The sequence below is a fragment of the Glandiceps talaboti genome, chromosome 19 (assembly GCF_964340395.1).
Source record: "Glandiceps talaboti chromosome 19, keGlaTala1.1, whole genome shotgun sequence".
Classification (NCBI taxonomy): Eukaryota; Metazoa; Hemichordata; class Enteropneusta; family Spengelidae; genus Glandiceps; species Glandiceps talaboti.
The window spans coordinates 20,247,802-20,264,933 of NC_135567.1; the positions used below are offsets into that span (position 1 = coordinate 20,247,802).

The 17,132-nt window shown below is 36.9% G+C and overlaps 2 protein-coding genes across 2 annotated transcripts in view; one reads left to right on the forward strand and one right to left on the reverse strand.

The window, feature by feature from the left end:
* Window positions 1-387: 387 nt before the first annotated feature.
* Window positions 388-9,643, reverse strand: LOC144450128 (dimethylaniline monooxygenase [N-oxide-forming] 2-like). Its single transcript, XM_078140695.1, has 8 exons — window positions 9,514-9,643; window positions 8,330-8,401; window positions 7,695-8,147; window positions 5,234-5,289; window positions 4,552-4,728; window positions 3,656-3,863; window positions 2,978-3,216; window positions 388-627 (listed from the first exon to the last, which is right to left on the reverse strand). The coding sequence occupies exons 1-8, from the start codon at window positions 9,641-9,643 to the stop codon at window positions 388-390; spliced, it is 1,575 nt and encodes a 524-aa protein (XP_077996821.1).
* Window positions 9,644-12,367: 2,724 nt separating this feature from the next.
* LOC144450129 (telomerase protein component 1-like) overlaps window positions 12,368-17,132 on the forward strand; it is a 42,652-nt gene continuing 37,887 nt past the window's right edge. The window contains exons 1-5 of the mRNA XM_078140696.1: window positions 12,368-13,168; window positions 13,535-13,669; window positions 14,490-14,651; window positions 15,010-15,106; window positions 16,426-16,541. Of these exons, the coding sequence (XP_077996822.1) occupies window positions 12,368-13,168; window positions 13,535-13,669; window positions 14,490-14,651; window positions 15,010-15,106; window positions 16,426-16,541 (1,311 nt within the window). The remainder of the gene's footprint in view (window positions 13,169-13,534; window positions 13,670-14,489; window positions 14,652-15,009; window positions 15,107-16,425; window positions 16,542-17,132) is intronic.

Consider the following 17,132-nt stretch of genomic DNA (forward strand, 5'->3'; position numbering starts at 1 on the left):
ATCTACCAGTTGGCACATTAGCTCAGCTGGTTACAGCACTTTGACTAGTGTTCAAGAGATGTGGTACACCTGATGGTATCTACCCATTGACATGTTAGCTCAGCTGGTTACAGCACTCTGACTAGTGTTTAGGGGACATGGGTTCAATTCACAGTACTAGTATCTAACAGTTGGCACATTAGCTCAGCTGGTAAGAGCAGTGTGACTAGTGTCTAAGGGACGTGGTTCAATTCCTATATGTCACTTTTCTTTCCTTATTTATAACAAATTTTCATCAGTTGCTTGTTCCAGTAAACAATACCCTGATATACACTGACTTATGGTTTCATTAGTTTGCTTGCTCCATCGCGATAACATCTTGTTGATATACACTGACTTATGGTTTCATTAGTTGCTTGTTCCATCACGATAGCGTCTTGTTGAGTATGTTGTATTCTCCCAGACATTCAGGATTGCATTTCTTGCACCAGACCAAGCACCAGGACCTTGTAGTCGATACCAATAAGGAACCACTGGTCCATACAAGTATGAATATGCTAATTTAGGATCAGTCAATGCAAGTCTCCAGAATGATGGCTTGACACCAAATTCTTCAGCAAGATCATCCATCAAAACATGAGATGATATCTTTAAACAAAAGAATAAGGCAACAAACAGTGTCACACCATGTGCCAGCCAAGTTGAACAAAACATATGGATTTTATACCCGGGTCTTTCAACGTCATGACAACGCATGTCTACATCCCTACAATGTGTATCTACATCACTACAACGTGTGTCTACATCCCTACAATGTGTATCTACATCACTACAACGTGTGTCTACATCCCTACAATGTGTATCTACATCACTACAACGTGTGTCTACATCCCTACAATGTGTATCTACATCACTACAACGCATGTCTACATCCCTACAATGTGTATCTACATCACTACAACGTGTATCTACATCACTACAACGTGTGTCTACATCACTACAACGTGTGTCTACATCACTACAATGTGTGTCTACATCACTACAATGTGTGTCTACATCACTACAATGTGTGTCTACATCACTACAATGTGTATCTACATCACTACAATGTGTATCTACATCACTACAATGTGTATCTACATCACTACAACGTGTGTCTACATCACTACAACGTGTGTCTACATCACTACAATGTGTGTCTACATCACTACAATGTGTGTCTACATCACTACAATGTGTGTGTCTACATCACTACAATGTGTGTCTACATCGATCACTACAATGTGTGTGTCTACATCACTACAATGTGTGTCTACATCACTACAATGTGTGTCTACATCACTACAATGTGTGTCTACATCACTACAATGTGTGTGTCTACATCACTACAACGTGTGTCTACATCACTACAATGTGTGTCTACATCACTACAATGTGTGTCTGTGTCACTACAATGTGTGTCTACATCACTACAATGTGTGTCTACATCACTACAATGTGTGTCTACATCACTACAATGTGTGTCTGTGTCACTACAATGTGTGTCTACATCACGACAATGTGTGTCTACATCACTACAATGTGTGTCTACATCGATCACTACAATGTGTGTGTCTACATCACTATAATGTGTGTCTACATCACTACAACGTGTGTCTATGTCACAACAATGTGTGTCTACATCACTACAACGTGTGTCTATGTCACAACAATGTGTGTCTACATCACTGGTTCTGCTGTGTTCGAAATATGTTTCAAAACATTCAATATTACCATTAATTCCCCCGGATTTTTCTTTGACATCACTGGCACTGGTATGATGTTATTCTCCAATATTTTTCTTCATTCAAGTGTCACTCGTTGGCTGAACTAAGAAAAATATTGGGGAATACTATCAAAGTATTATACCATACACATGGAGACCGTGTTTTAAAAGTCTGTCTCAGGGGTTATATCAATTTGTTCAACGTAGGATAAAAAAGTCTTTTAGTTAGGACTCATATACCACCACCCCACTCTACATTCGAACTTAATTGACTAAAAGTGATAATTGTTTCATACAGCACAATCAATTTAAAATCAGTATTTAGTAGTATGTAGTGCTATGAATACAAAGCCAGTATATAGTAGTATAGTGCTGTGTATGCAAAGTCAGTATGTAGTAGTATAGTGCTGTGTATGCAAAGTCAGTATGTAGTAGTATAGTGCTGTGTATGCAAAGTCAGTATGTAGTAGTATAGTGATGTGTATGCAAAGTCAGTATGTAGTAGTATATAGTGCTATGAATACAAAGCCAGTATGTAGTAGTATAGTGCTGTGTATGCAAAGTCAGTATGTAGTAGTATAGTGCTGTGTATGCAAAGTCAGTATGTAGTAGTATAGTGCTATGAATACAAAGCCAGTATGTAGTAGTATAGTGCTGTGTATGCAAAGTCAGTATGTAGTAGTATAGTGCTATGAATACAAAGCCAGTATGTAGTAGTATAGTGCTGTGTATGCAAAGTCAGTATGTAGTAGTATAGTGCTATGAATACAAAGCCAGTATGTAGTAGTATAGTGCTGTGTATGCAAAGTCAGTATGTAGTAGTATAGTGCTGTGTATGCAAAGTCAGTATGTAGTAGTATAGTGCTGTGTATGCAAAGTCAGTATGTAGTAGTATAGTGCTGTGTATGCAAAGTCAGTATGTAGTAGTATAGTGCTGTGTATGCAAAGTCAGTATGTAGTAATATAGTGCTGTGTATGCAAAGTCAGTATGTAATGAGGAAAAATAGACTAAGTTCTTTTACTGACACTTTAACATCATACATTAGTGCCATGCATTTAATATAGTGAATGTTCATCCTTTACTTGCCTTGACATTTTAAAAGGAATATTTGGATTTCGGGGTACAAAATGGATTCCATTAAAAGTAGTACCCCCCCCCCACCCCACCCCACCCCATCCCACCCGCCCCCACCCCCACCCTCTTTCTAGAATTTTGCCTTCTACTACCGTTACCTTTTTATGACACCTGCTGCCAGTAATGATGGGTTTTTGATGAATGTCTTTGAGCATTACACTCCTACTGGGCAGCATGACCTTCTGGGTAAATACTTTGGTCGCCAATCTCGTCTGGATTTCATAAACTGGCCATGTTGTACCCAATATTGGCACGATGCCAATTAGGGACAAACGTTCAGGATACTCAAATGCCAATGGAAATATATACTTGTATGTCAACAGATTGTCTGAATCATCTGATAAGGAAAACAAAGCAGAAATTAATTGTGAGAATAACTCAAAACAGTCAATTTGATATTATGTTGTGTGCAATAAATAAACATCTTAAACTTTCATTGCTACTATGATCACAAAATCTAGAAATTTTACTTATGTTCCTTTAACAAAAAACATGCATTCACCCCCCCCCACACACACACATACATACACAAATACACATGTATACATACACACACATACATACATACATACATACATACATACACACATATACATACATACATACATACATACATACATACATACATACATACATGTACCTACCTACATACATACATACATACATACATACATTCATACATACATACATACATACATACATACATACATATATACATACATGCACACATACACACACACACACACATACACACATGAACAATGAATCTAAATTACCATAAATCCATGACTGTTTGATAATTGGAATAGACACCTCATAACCAGTAGCAAATATGACAACATCGATATCTTCTAAGACTGTTCCATCTTTTAACTTAACACTGTTTTTATCAAACTCTTCAATACCAACAACAGGTGTAAGTTGTCCTTGAATAATTCGATCTTGAATTTCATCGTTTATCATAATAGATAGAGCTGGGTTACCCTACTCATTTGAAATGATGACCAGTAACGATTACAAAGTAGTTAACGTCTCTCTGTCACTCTGTTTGTCTCTCGGTCTGTCTGTCTCTTTCTCTCTTTGCACCTGCCTGCCTGCCTGTTTCTGGCTGTCCGTCCATCTGTCTGTCTGTCTGTCAGTGTGTCTGTTTGTCTGTCTCTTTCTCTCTGCCCGCCCTGCCTGTCTGTCTGTCTGTCTGTCTGTCTGTCTGTCTGTCTGCATACATGTGTGCGTGTGTGCATGCATTCGTGCATGCTATATGTCTGTATATGTATCTATATCATTCTATATGTATGCAAAGAACTGTTAAGCCTCTTTATAGGAGACAGTACAAAAAATTATAACAATTTAATAAGTAAAAAAATTGACAAATTTATCCAGCGATTTCTAATTAGTGCATAGGAAAACATGTTTAACCTGATGGAGAATTGTAATTTTTATCTCTTTCTTTCTCTCTTATTATTTCTTTGAAGTTATTAGTTGCTATTTTAACATGATATTTTGTATGTATTTGACTTCTATGTAAATGCTGCTCCTAATGTTTTTAGTGAGCCCCTGATATAAAAAGGGATGCAGAAAATAAATAAATAAATAAATAAATAAATATATATGTGTATCATCCTCAATCAAATAATAAAAACATCTCATAGTTAATCAAGGGTTATATATATACCTGCAGTCCAAAAAGTTTATAGTCTTTAACCCGCTGAGTCTTGCAGAAGTCTTCAAGTATATTTCTAAAATTTGGTTTATTGACATTATGCCGTGTGAACAAACTCAAATCTGATGGTATTCCCTCCTTTCCGATACGACTTAAACACAGTGTGCCATGGCGCATGCTCATGTAAACCTGAAACATAACATGTAAATCACATCATTTAGTTTTCAAAGTATGCGACCACAGGCTGTAGTAACCCGGATGTGAAATTAAGTCCAGTTTTACTGTATAAAGACCATTTACTATGGAGGAGAACTACTTTGAGCAACTTACACATGGAGAAAGAGAGAGGGACAGACAGACAGATCGACAGACAGACAGACAAACAGAAACAGAGTACACTGACAGACAGACAGACAGACAGACAGACAGAGGGGAAAGGAGAAGAGAGGGTGCATGGGGGAAAGAGAGCAAGCAAGAGAGAGAGAGAGAGCAAGAGAGAGCTAGAGAGAGAGAGAGAGAGAGAGAGAAAGAAAGAGAGAGAGAGAGCTAGAGAGAGAGAGAGAGTGGAGCTAGAGAGAGAGAGCGAGAGAGAGGGGGTGAGGGAGGGAGGGATGGGGGAGTGAGAGAGCGAGCGAGTTAGCAAGTGAGAGAGAGAGAGAGAGAGAGAGAGAGAGAGAGAGGCCGACTACTATACCTCTGCGTTGTTTCTAGCTATATCACATCCAATATCTCCAGCTGTATGAGAAGCACCTGTATTAAAGGAAATACATAAAACACTAAAATTAATTAAAGGGGGTATATGCCTAAGAAACAAAGTCGTTGAAACTCTTACTGTTACTTAGTTCAAAGAGACTCCAATTCAAATTTCACATCTCACAATTTAAAAAACAAAACATCTAGATATCACATGAAATTAAAAAAAAAATCTCAATGATATTCAATTTTTTTTAATCCAATATGTCGGCCGTAATGTGCTAATGCTGTGGGAAAACGACAGATTGTCCACTCTGAACAAGGAACAAGCTTTATATAGCAAACTTTGGAGTGATTTAAATAACTGGCTTTTTCAGGAAAATTGTCCCCAATATGCATTCTACTTCGTTCAACTCGTTGGCTGTACCTGCACCAATGTACATTATCCAGATTTCTGAAAATGCCTTATTTCCAAACGATTTAAACAACAACGGTACTGTGAGTGTTACTCACCAACAACAAGGACTTTCTTTGCTAAGGCAGTGCATCATGGTATTGAATTGATTAACGTGTATCTTTATTCCTTTCTATACCATATGTAAATGAGGCGATGTAACAGGTGCACATGAATATATTATATGTAAATGAGGTGATGTAACAGGTGCACATGAATATATCATATGTAAATGAGGCGATATAACAGGTGTACATGAATATATCATATGTAAATGAGGTGATGTAACAGGTGTACATGAATATATCATATGTAAATGAGGTGATGTAACAGGTGCACATGAATATATCATATGTAAATGAGGCGATATAACAGGTGTACATGAATATATCATATGTAAATGAGGTGATGTAACAGGTGTACATGAATATATTATATGTAAATGAGGTGATGTAACAGGTGTACATGAATATATCATATGTAAATGAGGTGATGTAACAGGTGCACATGAATATATCATATGTAAATGAGGCGATGTAACAGGTTTCCATGAATATATCATATGTAAATGAGGCGATGTAACAGGTGTACATGAATATATCATATGTAAATGAGGCGATGTAACAGGTGTACATGAATATATCATATGTAAATGAGATGTAATGTGTACATGAATATATCATATGTAAATGAGGCGATGTAACAGGTGTACATGAATATATCATATGTAAATGAGATGTAACAGGTGTACATGAATATATTAAATGTAAATGAGATGTAATGTGTACATGAATATATCATATGTAAATGAGGTGATGTAACAGGTGTACATGAATATATCATATGTAAATGAGATGTAATGTGTACATGAATATATCATATGTAAATGAGGTGATGTAACAGGTGCACATGAATATATCATATGTAAATGAGGTGATGTAACAGGTGCACATGAATATATCATATGTAAATGAGGCGATGTAACAGGTGTACAAAAATATATCATATGTAAATGAGGTGATGTAACAGGTGTACATGAATATATCATATGTAAATGAGGTGATGTAACAGGTGTACATGAATATATCATATGTAAATGAGGTGATGTAACAGGTGCACATGAATATATCATGTGTAAATGAGGCGATGTAACAGGTTTCCATGAATATATCATATGTAAATGAGGCGATGTAACAGGTGTACATGAATATATCATATGTAAATGAGGCGATGTAACAGGTGTACATGAATATATCATATGTAAATGAGATGTAATGTGTACATGAATATATCATATGTAAATGAGGCGATGTAACAGGTGTACATGAATATATCATATGTAAATGAGATGTAACAGGTGTACATGAATATATTATATGTAAATGAGATGTAATGTGTACATGAATATATCATATGTAAATGAGGTGATGTAACAGGTGTACATGAATATATCATATGTAAATGAGATGTAATGTGTACATGAATATATCATATGTAAATGAGATGTAATGTGTACATGAATATATCATATGTAAATGAGATGTAATGTGTACATGAATATATCATATGTAAATGAGGTGATGTAACAGGTGTACATGAATATATCATATGTAAATGAGATGTAATGTGTACATGAATATATCATATGTAAATGAGGAGATATAACAGGTGTACATGAATATATCATATGTAAATGAGATGTAATGTGTACATGAATATATCATATGTAAATGAGGCGATGTAACAGGTGCACATGAATATATTATATGTAAATGAGGTGATGTAACAGGTGTACATGAATATATCATATGTAAATGAGGTGATGTAGCAGGTGCACATGAATATATCATATGTAAATGAGGTGATGTAACAGGTGTACATGAATATATCATATGTAAATGAGGTGATGTAACAGGTGTACATGAATATATCATATGTAAATGAGGTGATGTAACAGGTGCACATGAATATATCATATGCAAATTATGATGCGTGTGTCTGTTCTTACCAACAACAAGGACTTTCTTTCCTCTATATGGCCAGGCATCACGATATTCGTTAGCATGTATCTTTATTCCTTTAAAGTTATCCAAACCCGGATATTCTGGCATATGTTGCTTACTAAAGACACCAGTACAAACCATGACATAATCAAAGTACTCTTCAACTTCACAATTATCAGCAGTTTCGATCGTTATCTTCCAAAATTTCCCAGAATCCCCATTCCTTTCCAATTTCATAACATTGGTGTTGAATCGGATGTATTTTTCAAGATCAAAATGTTCGGCATAATCTTGGAGGTACTTTAAGGCTCTTTTATGGGTAACATAGGGAGTGCATTTTTCTGGGAAGGGAAAGTCGGAAAATGATACCATTTCTTTACTTGTATTCAACACAGTTGATCTGTAGAGTGCAGCGCCCTCTTGTGGTGTAATTTCGTCTGAATAATTCCACATCCCTCCTGTTGAAATAAAATAATCAGAAAACTAATTACAAAATCACAGTTGTATAAAACGAGGTTGGTATTCAAATGTGAATGTGAATTGAAATATATATATATATATATATATATATATATATATATATATATATATATATATATATATATATATATATATATATATATATATATTCAGTAAATACCTGACCTGTACCTGGCCTGACCTGTACCTGGCCTGTACTTGTACCTGGCCTGTACCTGTACCTGGCCTGTACCTGTGTTTCATACCAACCGTTTAAGTCATCAATATAATATTTAGCTTCGTTTATTAGGGAGCCTTCAGTATTTACAGGGGGCGGAGGAAATCACACATGGTCTGTTAAGAAAAACATGACCTTCCCCCTTCTCCATTCGTAAAAAGTGACCGTCCCCATTGCCCCATGACAATTGCATATACTGAACGTTAATCAATATTCCCATTACATGTATACATACAAATTAAATAATTTTGACTCTGTATTAGAAAGCAATATTTGTACATATACTACCATTGCAGGAGTTATATAGAAACGCCTGTGATCAGAACGAAAAAAGTCTACTTCTTATCACTATCAAACTGACAAACATATTGGTACAAAAACAACACCGGGCCCCTTTGATGTAGGTTCATGCATACACATGTACTTCTATGTGGTTCACGCGACTCTTTTATCAGTTTGTTTGTGTCTGTGAAAGTTTGTCATGTTGTACTAATACTATTACTTTCTGATCTTCGCACACAGCTGACAGACCAAGTAATAACACTCGAATCACTCGCATATCTCATATCCGACTCAACTTCTGTATGTACGTACCAGGATCACACTTGAACTTTAAAGGGAATTAGCTCAGACTATACACAGTTTGTGTTTAAAGTCTACACTGGAAACCAAGGCAGCACCCAGCAATGTGCCTCGTTCATTGACTTCCCGCGAAGCCAAGTGCCCCTACCAAGAACTGAGTGCCCGTCGGTCCCAAGTGTTCTTTACGTCCTTAAAGTCTAAATTTACATAACGCATGGCCAATGACCAAATAATTAATGCAATCCATATAACGCTTTTCTGGGCGTTATCATGCCCTAAAAGTGTGTGTGACTGTGGAAATGACATCGTTACCGATTTTATAAGAATATCGCCAATCCCTATAATAACGTCATTGTTCTGTATTAGGACCGTCATAGACAAGAATAAAACCATTTAGGAAAGGAATAACAGTTTACAAGCGACTGTGGTCAATATTATCGATATTATCGACATTTTATTGTATTCTGATAGAAATATTCTGATACATAACTCGGGTATCAAGTGCCTGTGATCTGTACATACATACTGTGTTGAGTTTTACCTACCGAGTGTGCTTCGTTTTTCATAACAAACAGGTTCGACATTATCTCCAAGACAACTTTTGATGGAGGTTAAACCGCCGACACCGGCTCCAATTATAGCTACTCGCAGTGAAGAATCCGATAGTTTTGCCATCACTGGAATGGCTGATGTAAAACTTGTAAAAGGTCACGTACTTCGTGGGCGTTATTTCCAATTTGACTCCAGTGTACACACAATTCAAGTTTAATGAAAGAATCCTGGTAATGACAATTAAATCTCTTGACCAATGAGCACACCGTTAACTAACAATACAAATGACGTAACAACAGAGCAACTATACAACAGCATGTTTAAGTGCTGATATAATTCGACACAAAAAACCCAACAAGGGTGGAAAAGGTACAAATAACCTTCTCCAACCTTGTTGGGGGTTTGTGTCGAAAATCAAAAGAATGAATGAATAAACCAACCAATCAATCAATCGATCAATCAATCAATCAATCAATCAATAAATAGTTAATCATTGTCAAATCTAAATTTGAACGCTTTGTAAATAAACATAGCAAGATTTCTTGTTTGTCTCACTTTGCATGTAATTGAACAAATTTAAACATATCCGGAAACCTCCAGAAATATTCAGGAATTCAATCTTTTCTTAAATTAGTACTAGTATATCTCGAACAAACTGAAATGAAATGATATTCATCTTACAAAAGTTCACAATGTCTATAAACTCTATATGTCATCTAAATGTTTTCTAACAGGTCTATACCATCTGCCTGATTCAATTTCAAGTCTATGCGACGAAACTCTTAAACTTGTTAATGCCTGTCAAATGGAATGTAATGGAATAGAACAGAAAGAGTACATGTGATGTGACGCGTGCGGAACTTATGTAATAAGGAAGAAAAAAATTTAAAATATGTATATGGTTTATTCAAACATATTATAATTTCCAGAGAAATTTCTAAAAAGTTACAAAGCTCAGATAAAAAAGTGAAATAAAAGAAAAAGTATGTACCGTAAATGGTAGTCTGAATGCTATATTTTCCGCATTCAAAAAATCCCTGTCATCCGGAATTGCTTTCCTGCCAAGCCCAGCATTTTCAACGTTTTCGAAAATAAATAAACTGATGCTAGCGTATCAAATATTGTTTCACTGTCAAGTGTTGCGCCCTTTATTGTTTATGATTACTATCGTACTTTGAGGTGTATTTTCTACCCTGTTTATCATGACGAAATGTAATTTATATGTGCTGAACCACGAAAGCTTGTCACTATTCAAAAAACACTTTATACTGTGCACTGTTATAATTTGACGTGAGCTAGTGACCTTTGACCGAACCAGGGAAACAACCAATACACACGAGAACGAGGCTGATAATTGAGTCACTTGGCAGACGACTGTATGTACTGATGCAAGTTGTTTGCAATATGCTGACCGTAGCAGTTTCAAATTATTGCACCAGACAAGCAAGACTGCTGACATTTTTTTTCTCAGTAAATTGTCAACACATTAGCAGTTAACACTGCAAGCCAGTTTCGTCCAAAAAACAAGAACTTAGCGATTCGATAACCTAGCTGGTAAGTAAAGTGGTCGGACCTCGCAAATGAAGGCGACAGGAAAAGGTTGACGACTGTACAATGTACACACAGGTAACGTGTACGGTGTATACCGCACTAAGCCCAGAATTTGGTAGATTGGGTTTTTGGAGGCTTGAGGTGGGCAGTTGAAAATTAACGAAGGGGGAAAATTTGAATGCATACTAGTGTTGGTGAATATGTATTGAGAGTGTAGTTTTACTTCCGGATTCGCCGGGACTCGTCTGCCAAAACTGTGGTTATATAATTTGATTAACACTAGAGAGACAGAGTAAATGGAGAACCGTTATATTTTATCAGATATTTAACAGTTTAGTCGTGGGAATTCTCACCCATGTTATTATAACCATATGGAAAAATTGCGTTCTTAGAAAATTGATTCTAGGCATCGTCGTTGTCATGACAATAAGTATTTGCCATGCAATGTTTACTTTTGAGATTGTGTTAGGAATGGTATGTACATGTATGATGTACGCTATAGTAGTCCTGCTTGCAGACGGTGCATGCACGCGTTTCGCTCAAGAGTCAAGGGACGACTTACTCCGTATTCAAGCAGGACTTATGTACTAGTAGAATAGCATATTGTTGTGTGGCTTATGTTATGACTCAGGTACGTTCAAAATAGATGCGAGAGAATGTTGTACAGATCTTAGACTATTACCTTTCATGTCTAGGAAATGTCTGTGTGACTTGTATTTATATCTATCTGTGTGTATCTGCCTCAGTGTCTGCTATTTTTTCCAATCTCAGCATCTGTCTGTCTGTCTGTCTGTCTGTCTGTCTGTCTGTCTGTCTGTCTGTCTCTGTCTCTCTCTGTCTCTCTGTCTCTCTCTATCTCTGTCGCTCAGTCTGCCTGCCTGTTTGTTTGTCTGTCTGTCTGACTGACTGACTGACTGACTGACTGACTGACTGACTGACTGACTCTCTCTCTCTCTCTCTCTCTCTCTCTCTCTCTCTCTCTCTCTCTCTCTCTCTCTCTCTCTCTCTCTCTCTCTCTCTCTCTCTCTCTCTCTCTCTCTCTCTCTCCAGATAGTATATCGATATATGCAATCTGTGAAAACCTTGCCAGATTTCCTACTCTGTTACTGTGATTGTAGAACATTGCTGTATTACTTTATATTACATCATCACATTAAATATTTTTTTTATATTTGTTTTTGTTTCAGGCAAAGCTGATGTAATTCTGGTTGGTATGCAAATTAACCTGTGACATCACTAAAATATGTAAATTTATACAGTGACATCACTGAATATATAAATTTATAGAGTGGCATCATGAGTTTGAGTTTCAAAACCGACACCAAGTCAACCAAGCTGGTTGGCATGGCAACTGACAGTAAATCATTATTGTCAAAGTTGACAGCAAAAAGTAGTCTTAGTGGGCTAGGCAGCTCAAGTTCTTTAACTTCTAAGAGTTCCTTTGGTCAGTTTGGTCTGTTAACCTCCACTGGAAAATCTTCAAGACTTTTTGAAAGATCGTTATCTGCATCTTCAACATCTAGCAGCAAGGATGCAAATGCAGGTCTTTCTACAAAGCAACGCAGCACTGAGAAAGGTGTAGGGGGCATTCCGACGTCATCCAGTAAAGAACAAAAATTAGCAATCAAAATTCCTAAAGACAAGAAAGAAAAAAAGGAGAAGAGAGAAGTAAATGCTACATCTCAGAGTTTGGCAACCCAGGGTCGTTTACAGTTGAGGACATGTTTGACTGGTATTGGAGTTAGTAGTCCAGCACTTACTGGTTCCTCACAAAGATTAGGACTAACAAGTTCAAGTTTAAAAAGTTTTGGAACTTCTTCATCATTGTCACTTTCCAGTGGAACTTCACTATCACTAACATCTTCCATATTGGGAAGTAAACTGCCAAAAAACACTAAATCAACCAAAGTTGCAAAAACAGGGAATGTAGACGGAAAACGATGGGAGAAAGCTTACACGGATTATGCTATCCCGGAATATGACTTTAAAGGGGAGGAAGATCAGCTGGAAGTGGAGATTCCAGAATTTGTGGCTCCGGATATTGACATGGAAATACACAGGTCATTAAAGACAATCAAAGGAGTAACTGTTGTCAAGGTAACATAATTGATTTATCAAATTTTAATATTGATAATATTCTTAATTTTATCGCATGTTGTCAAAGTTGACACACAATAGGTTGACATCCAATCACAGACTTACTAAAAGCACCCCTAGCTCCCAGTAGGTTGACATCCAATCACAGACTTACTAAAAGCACCCCTAGCTCCCAGTAGGTTGACATCCAATCACAGACTTACTAGAAACCAATACCAGACAGTTTTAAGTGTGTATTTCTACTTGTCGGCATGTACTTATTTCCCCCATAATACATGCATTCAAAGCACTGCTATAGGGAACAGTTAATTTTTTTTAAATTTCAATACTAAAAAATTAAATTGTACATTGCAACTTCTTTTGTAGATATCTTTGGTGAATGGAGTAAGTGCATCGTTGCTAGGCAACCCTGATTTTCACAACCGTCAAGATGCAACAAGACAACATTTGATGAATCTTGTGGATAAGGTCATTGCGTATGACCCAGAATTTGTACTGAAGGTAAGGACCCTAGTTATACTGCCCTCATGTGGTGAGTTCTCTCTAGGTAGAGTTGTAACTTGTTATATCAGGAGAGAATTGAATAGGGAACTTGCAAACTCGCCATGTTGAATGTTGCATCATGGGAAATGTGATAATAAATGCTAATCAATTAGTATTACCGGTATGAACGATATTGTTATATTGTTTGTAACCACAAATGATCAATTCATAGTCACCCTGACCATTGTGTGAGGTTTATTTTATCGGTAGCTCCAGATTAGATAATACGATAACCTCAGATAATCCCATAGTCCTTTGCATCTGAGCATGCTCAGTCTGGATTGCAAGTTCCCTATTAGGGTAAATTTGGAACAGTAGACTTGTTATACTGCCCTCATGTGGTGAGTTTTCATATCAGACTCCTAGGTAGCGTTTTACCTTGTATGTAGACTGAGTACAAATGTGTTGATTCACTTCTTCACTTCTCCCTTTTCATTTGTTATACTGCCCTCGTGTGGTGAGTTTTCATATCAGACTCCTAGGTAGCATTTTAACTTGTATGTGAAGGCTTTATTCCTATGCGCTGAAATGGCTGCAATGGATTGTATGCTCCCCAGGGAGTTGAGGAAGACTAAATGGGCCGTTGTGCCATTCTGATCCGAGCAAGGGGTAATAGTTGTAAAGTGCTTAGAGCAAGGCATGGGAAAGCGCTATATAAGAACCCAACATTATTATCATTATTATTATTATTAATATTATTATTATTATTATGTAGACTAAGTACAAATGTGTTGATTCACTTCAGAATCTTCATTTCTTTCATGTACACCATACACAGGTAGCGTTGTATGCTAGAAGAGAATTAAATATCCGTACAACAGCTGATTATCTGTTAGCATTGTCAGCTCACAAACATCCCTGTCGTCCTTTCCTAAAGAAGTATTTCAATGCTGCGATACGACTACCATCTGACTGGATTGATGTAGCCGAAGTATATCAGGTATGTAGAGTTTTAAAAAACTTGACATGTTAAGATTGTTTGAGAGATGGTTCATATTCACTGAGAAAATGAGTTTGAACAGAAATTGAGGGTGCTAATTACCAGGGATCTAGTATGTGTGTGCACCAGTGCAAGTAATCTCTGGTATATATGTAATAATATCACTAGTATTTGTGTGCACCAGTGCAAGTAATCTCTGGTATATATGTAAAATACCACTAGTATGCATGTGCACCAGTGTAAATAATCTGTAGTACAACGTATTCTACTGCAAATACCACTAATATGTAGGTAATCACTGATAAATGAAATAAGTAATAAATATTGTTCTCTATTTCTTATATTTTTTCCCCAACAGACATTTTATGACAAGTCTATCAACTTTGGTTCTTTACCATCAGCACTACGTAAAGCTATGGTTGCAAAGTTTCCAGAATTTGATTCTTATCAGCTAGGTAGGTTGAAAAGTCAAAAACACAAAATACGTAAAAAAAAATCCCAAGAAAGGTGTACTTCAATGTCTTTGCTAAGGTTGGGGAACCCCTGGTAAAGGTAAGAGGGAAAGGGGTAACAGTTGCTTAGTTCCCAAACAATCTACAATATTAATTTTGTTTAGGAACCATTGATAAAATTATAGGGGAACTCTCTGACTGGTAGATTTTACCTACTAACCACCCTTACCAAAAACACTGGTAGGAAACCCTGGTAAAATGACTGGGAGCTCAGGTAGATTTCACCTACTTACCACCCTTAACAAAAACACTGGTAGGAAACCTTGGTAAAATGACTGGGAGCTCAGGTAGATTTTACCTACTTTCCATCCTTAACAAAAACACTGGTAGGGAACCCTGGTAAAATGACTGGGAGCTCAGGTAGATTTCACCTACTTACCACCCTTAACAAAAACACTGGTAGGAAACCCTGGTAAAATGACTGGGAAACTCAGGTAGATTTTACCTATTTACCACCCTTAACAAAAACACTGGTAGGGAACCCTGGTAAAATGACTGGGAGCTCAGGTAGATTTTACCTATTTACCACCCTTAACAAAAACACTGGTAGGGAACCTTGGTAACATGACTGGGGAACTCAGGTAGATTTTACCTATTTACCACCCTTAACAAAAACACTGGTAGGGAACCCTGGTAAAATGACTGGGGAACTCAGGTAGATTTTACCTACTTACCACCCTTAATAAAAACACTGGTAGGGAACCCTGGTAAAATGACTGGGGAACTCAGGTAGATTTTACCTACCTACCACCCTTAACAAAAACACTGGTAGGGAACCCTGGTAAAATGACTGGGAGCTCAGGTAGATTTTACATACTTACCACCCTTAACAAAAACACTGGTAGGGAACCCTGGTAAAATGACTGGGAGCTCAGGTAGATTTTACCTATTTACCACCCTTAACAAAAACACTGGTAGGGAACCCTGGTAAAATGACTGGGAGCTCAGGTAGATTTTACCTATTTACCACCCTTAACAAAAACACTGGTAGGGAACCCTGGTAAAATGACTGGGAGCTCAGGTAGATATTACCTACTTACCACCCTTAACAAAAACACAGGTTGGGAACCCTGGTAAAGTGACTGGGGAACTCACTGACAGGTAGATTTTACCTACTTACTGCCCTTAACAAGAACACTGCGCTATGTTCTTGTCCAGTTTTGTTTTTAAAGTGATAACATTGCAAAGATTTTATGAAAATGGAATGTCTTCATTTCATCTACAATGTGTTAGTGACAATGTGGTGGTTGTTCTGTCCACAGCTAAATATAATAAAGACAAGAAAAAGAAGAAAGTTGGGGGTGCTAAAAAGAAGGAAGACAAGGAAGTTGAGGGGTCTGAGAAAGAAGAAGACGAATCAGGGAATGTATCCAGACAAGTATGCATTATGGGTATTTTACTAAATGTTGATGTGTGTTTCATTCATTTGTGAACAAATTAACAACAAATAACATCTGTATTTTTGCTATGATCAATATATCACATCACATCACATCACATCACATCACATCACATCACATCACACCACAGCACAGCACAACACACCATACAATATCACATCACATCACATCACATCACATCACATCACCACAGCACAGCACAACCCACCACACCATACAATACCACAGCACAGCACACCACAGTATACCACTCCACATTACTCCACATTACCCCACATACCATACTACATTTATACACTAGAACACACCACATCACATCACATCACATCACATCACATCACATCACACAACACCACACCATACCAATTGACACCACATCACAGCACACCACACCATAAAACACCACACCACATCACATCACATCACAGCACAGCCCATCATAACATACATGTACAACAATACAGTATTCCCTTGACCCATATAATGACTGTCTGATATCAGAATATCATACATTTTGTCACATTATATCAGAATATCATACATTTTGTCACATTATACCAGAATATCAT

Bases quoted from the DNA above. Each gene is read 5' to 3' on its own strand.
- LOC144450128 (XM_078140695.1), bottom strand. From the start codon at position 9,643: ATGGCAAAACTATCGGATTCTTCACTGCGAGTAGCTATAATTGGAGCC. The intron at 8,402-9,513 runs GTAGGTAAAACT...TATGAAACACAG, and splicing joins TGAAAAACGAAGCACACTCG to GTACAGGCCAGGTACAGGTA. The intron at 3,864-4,551 runs GTATATATATAA...TCAAATGAGTAG, and splicing joins ATAAACTTTTTGGACTGCAG to GGTAACCCAGCTCTATCTAT.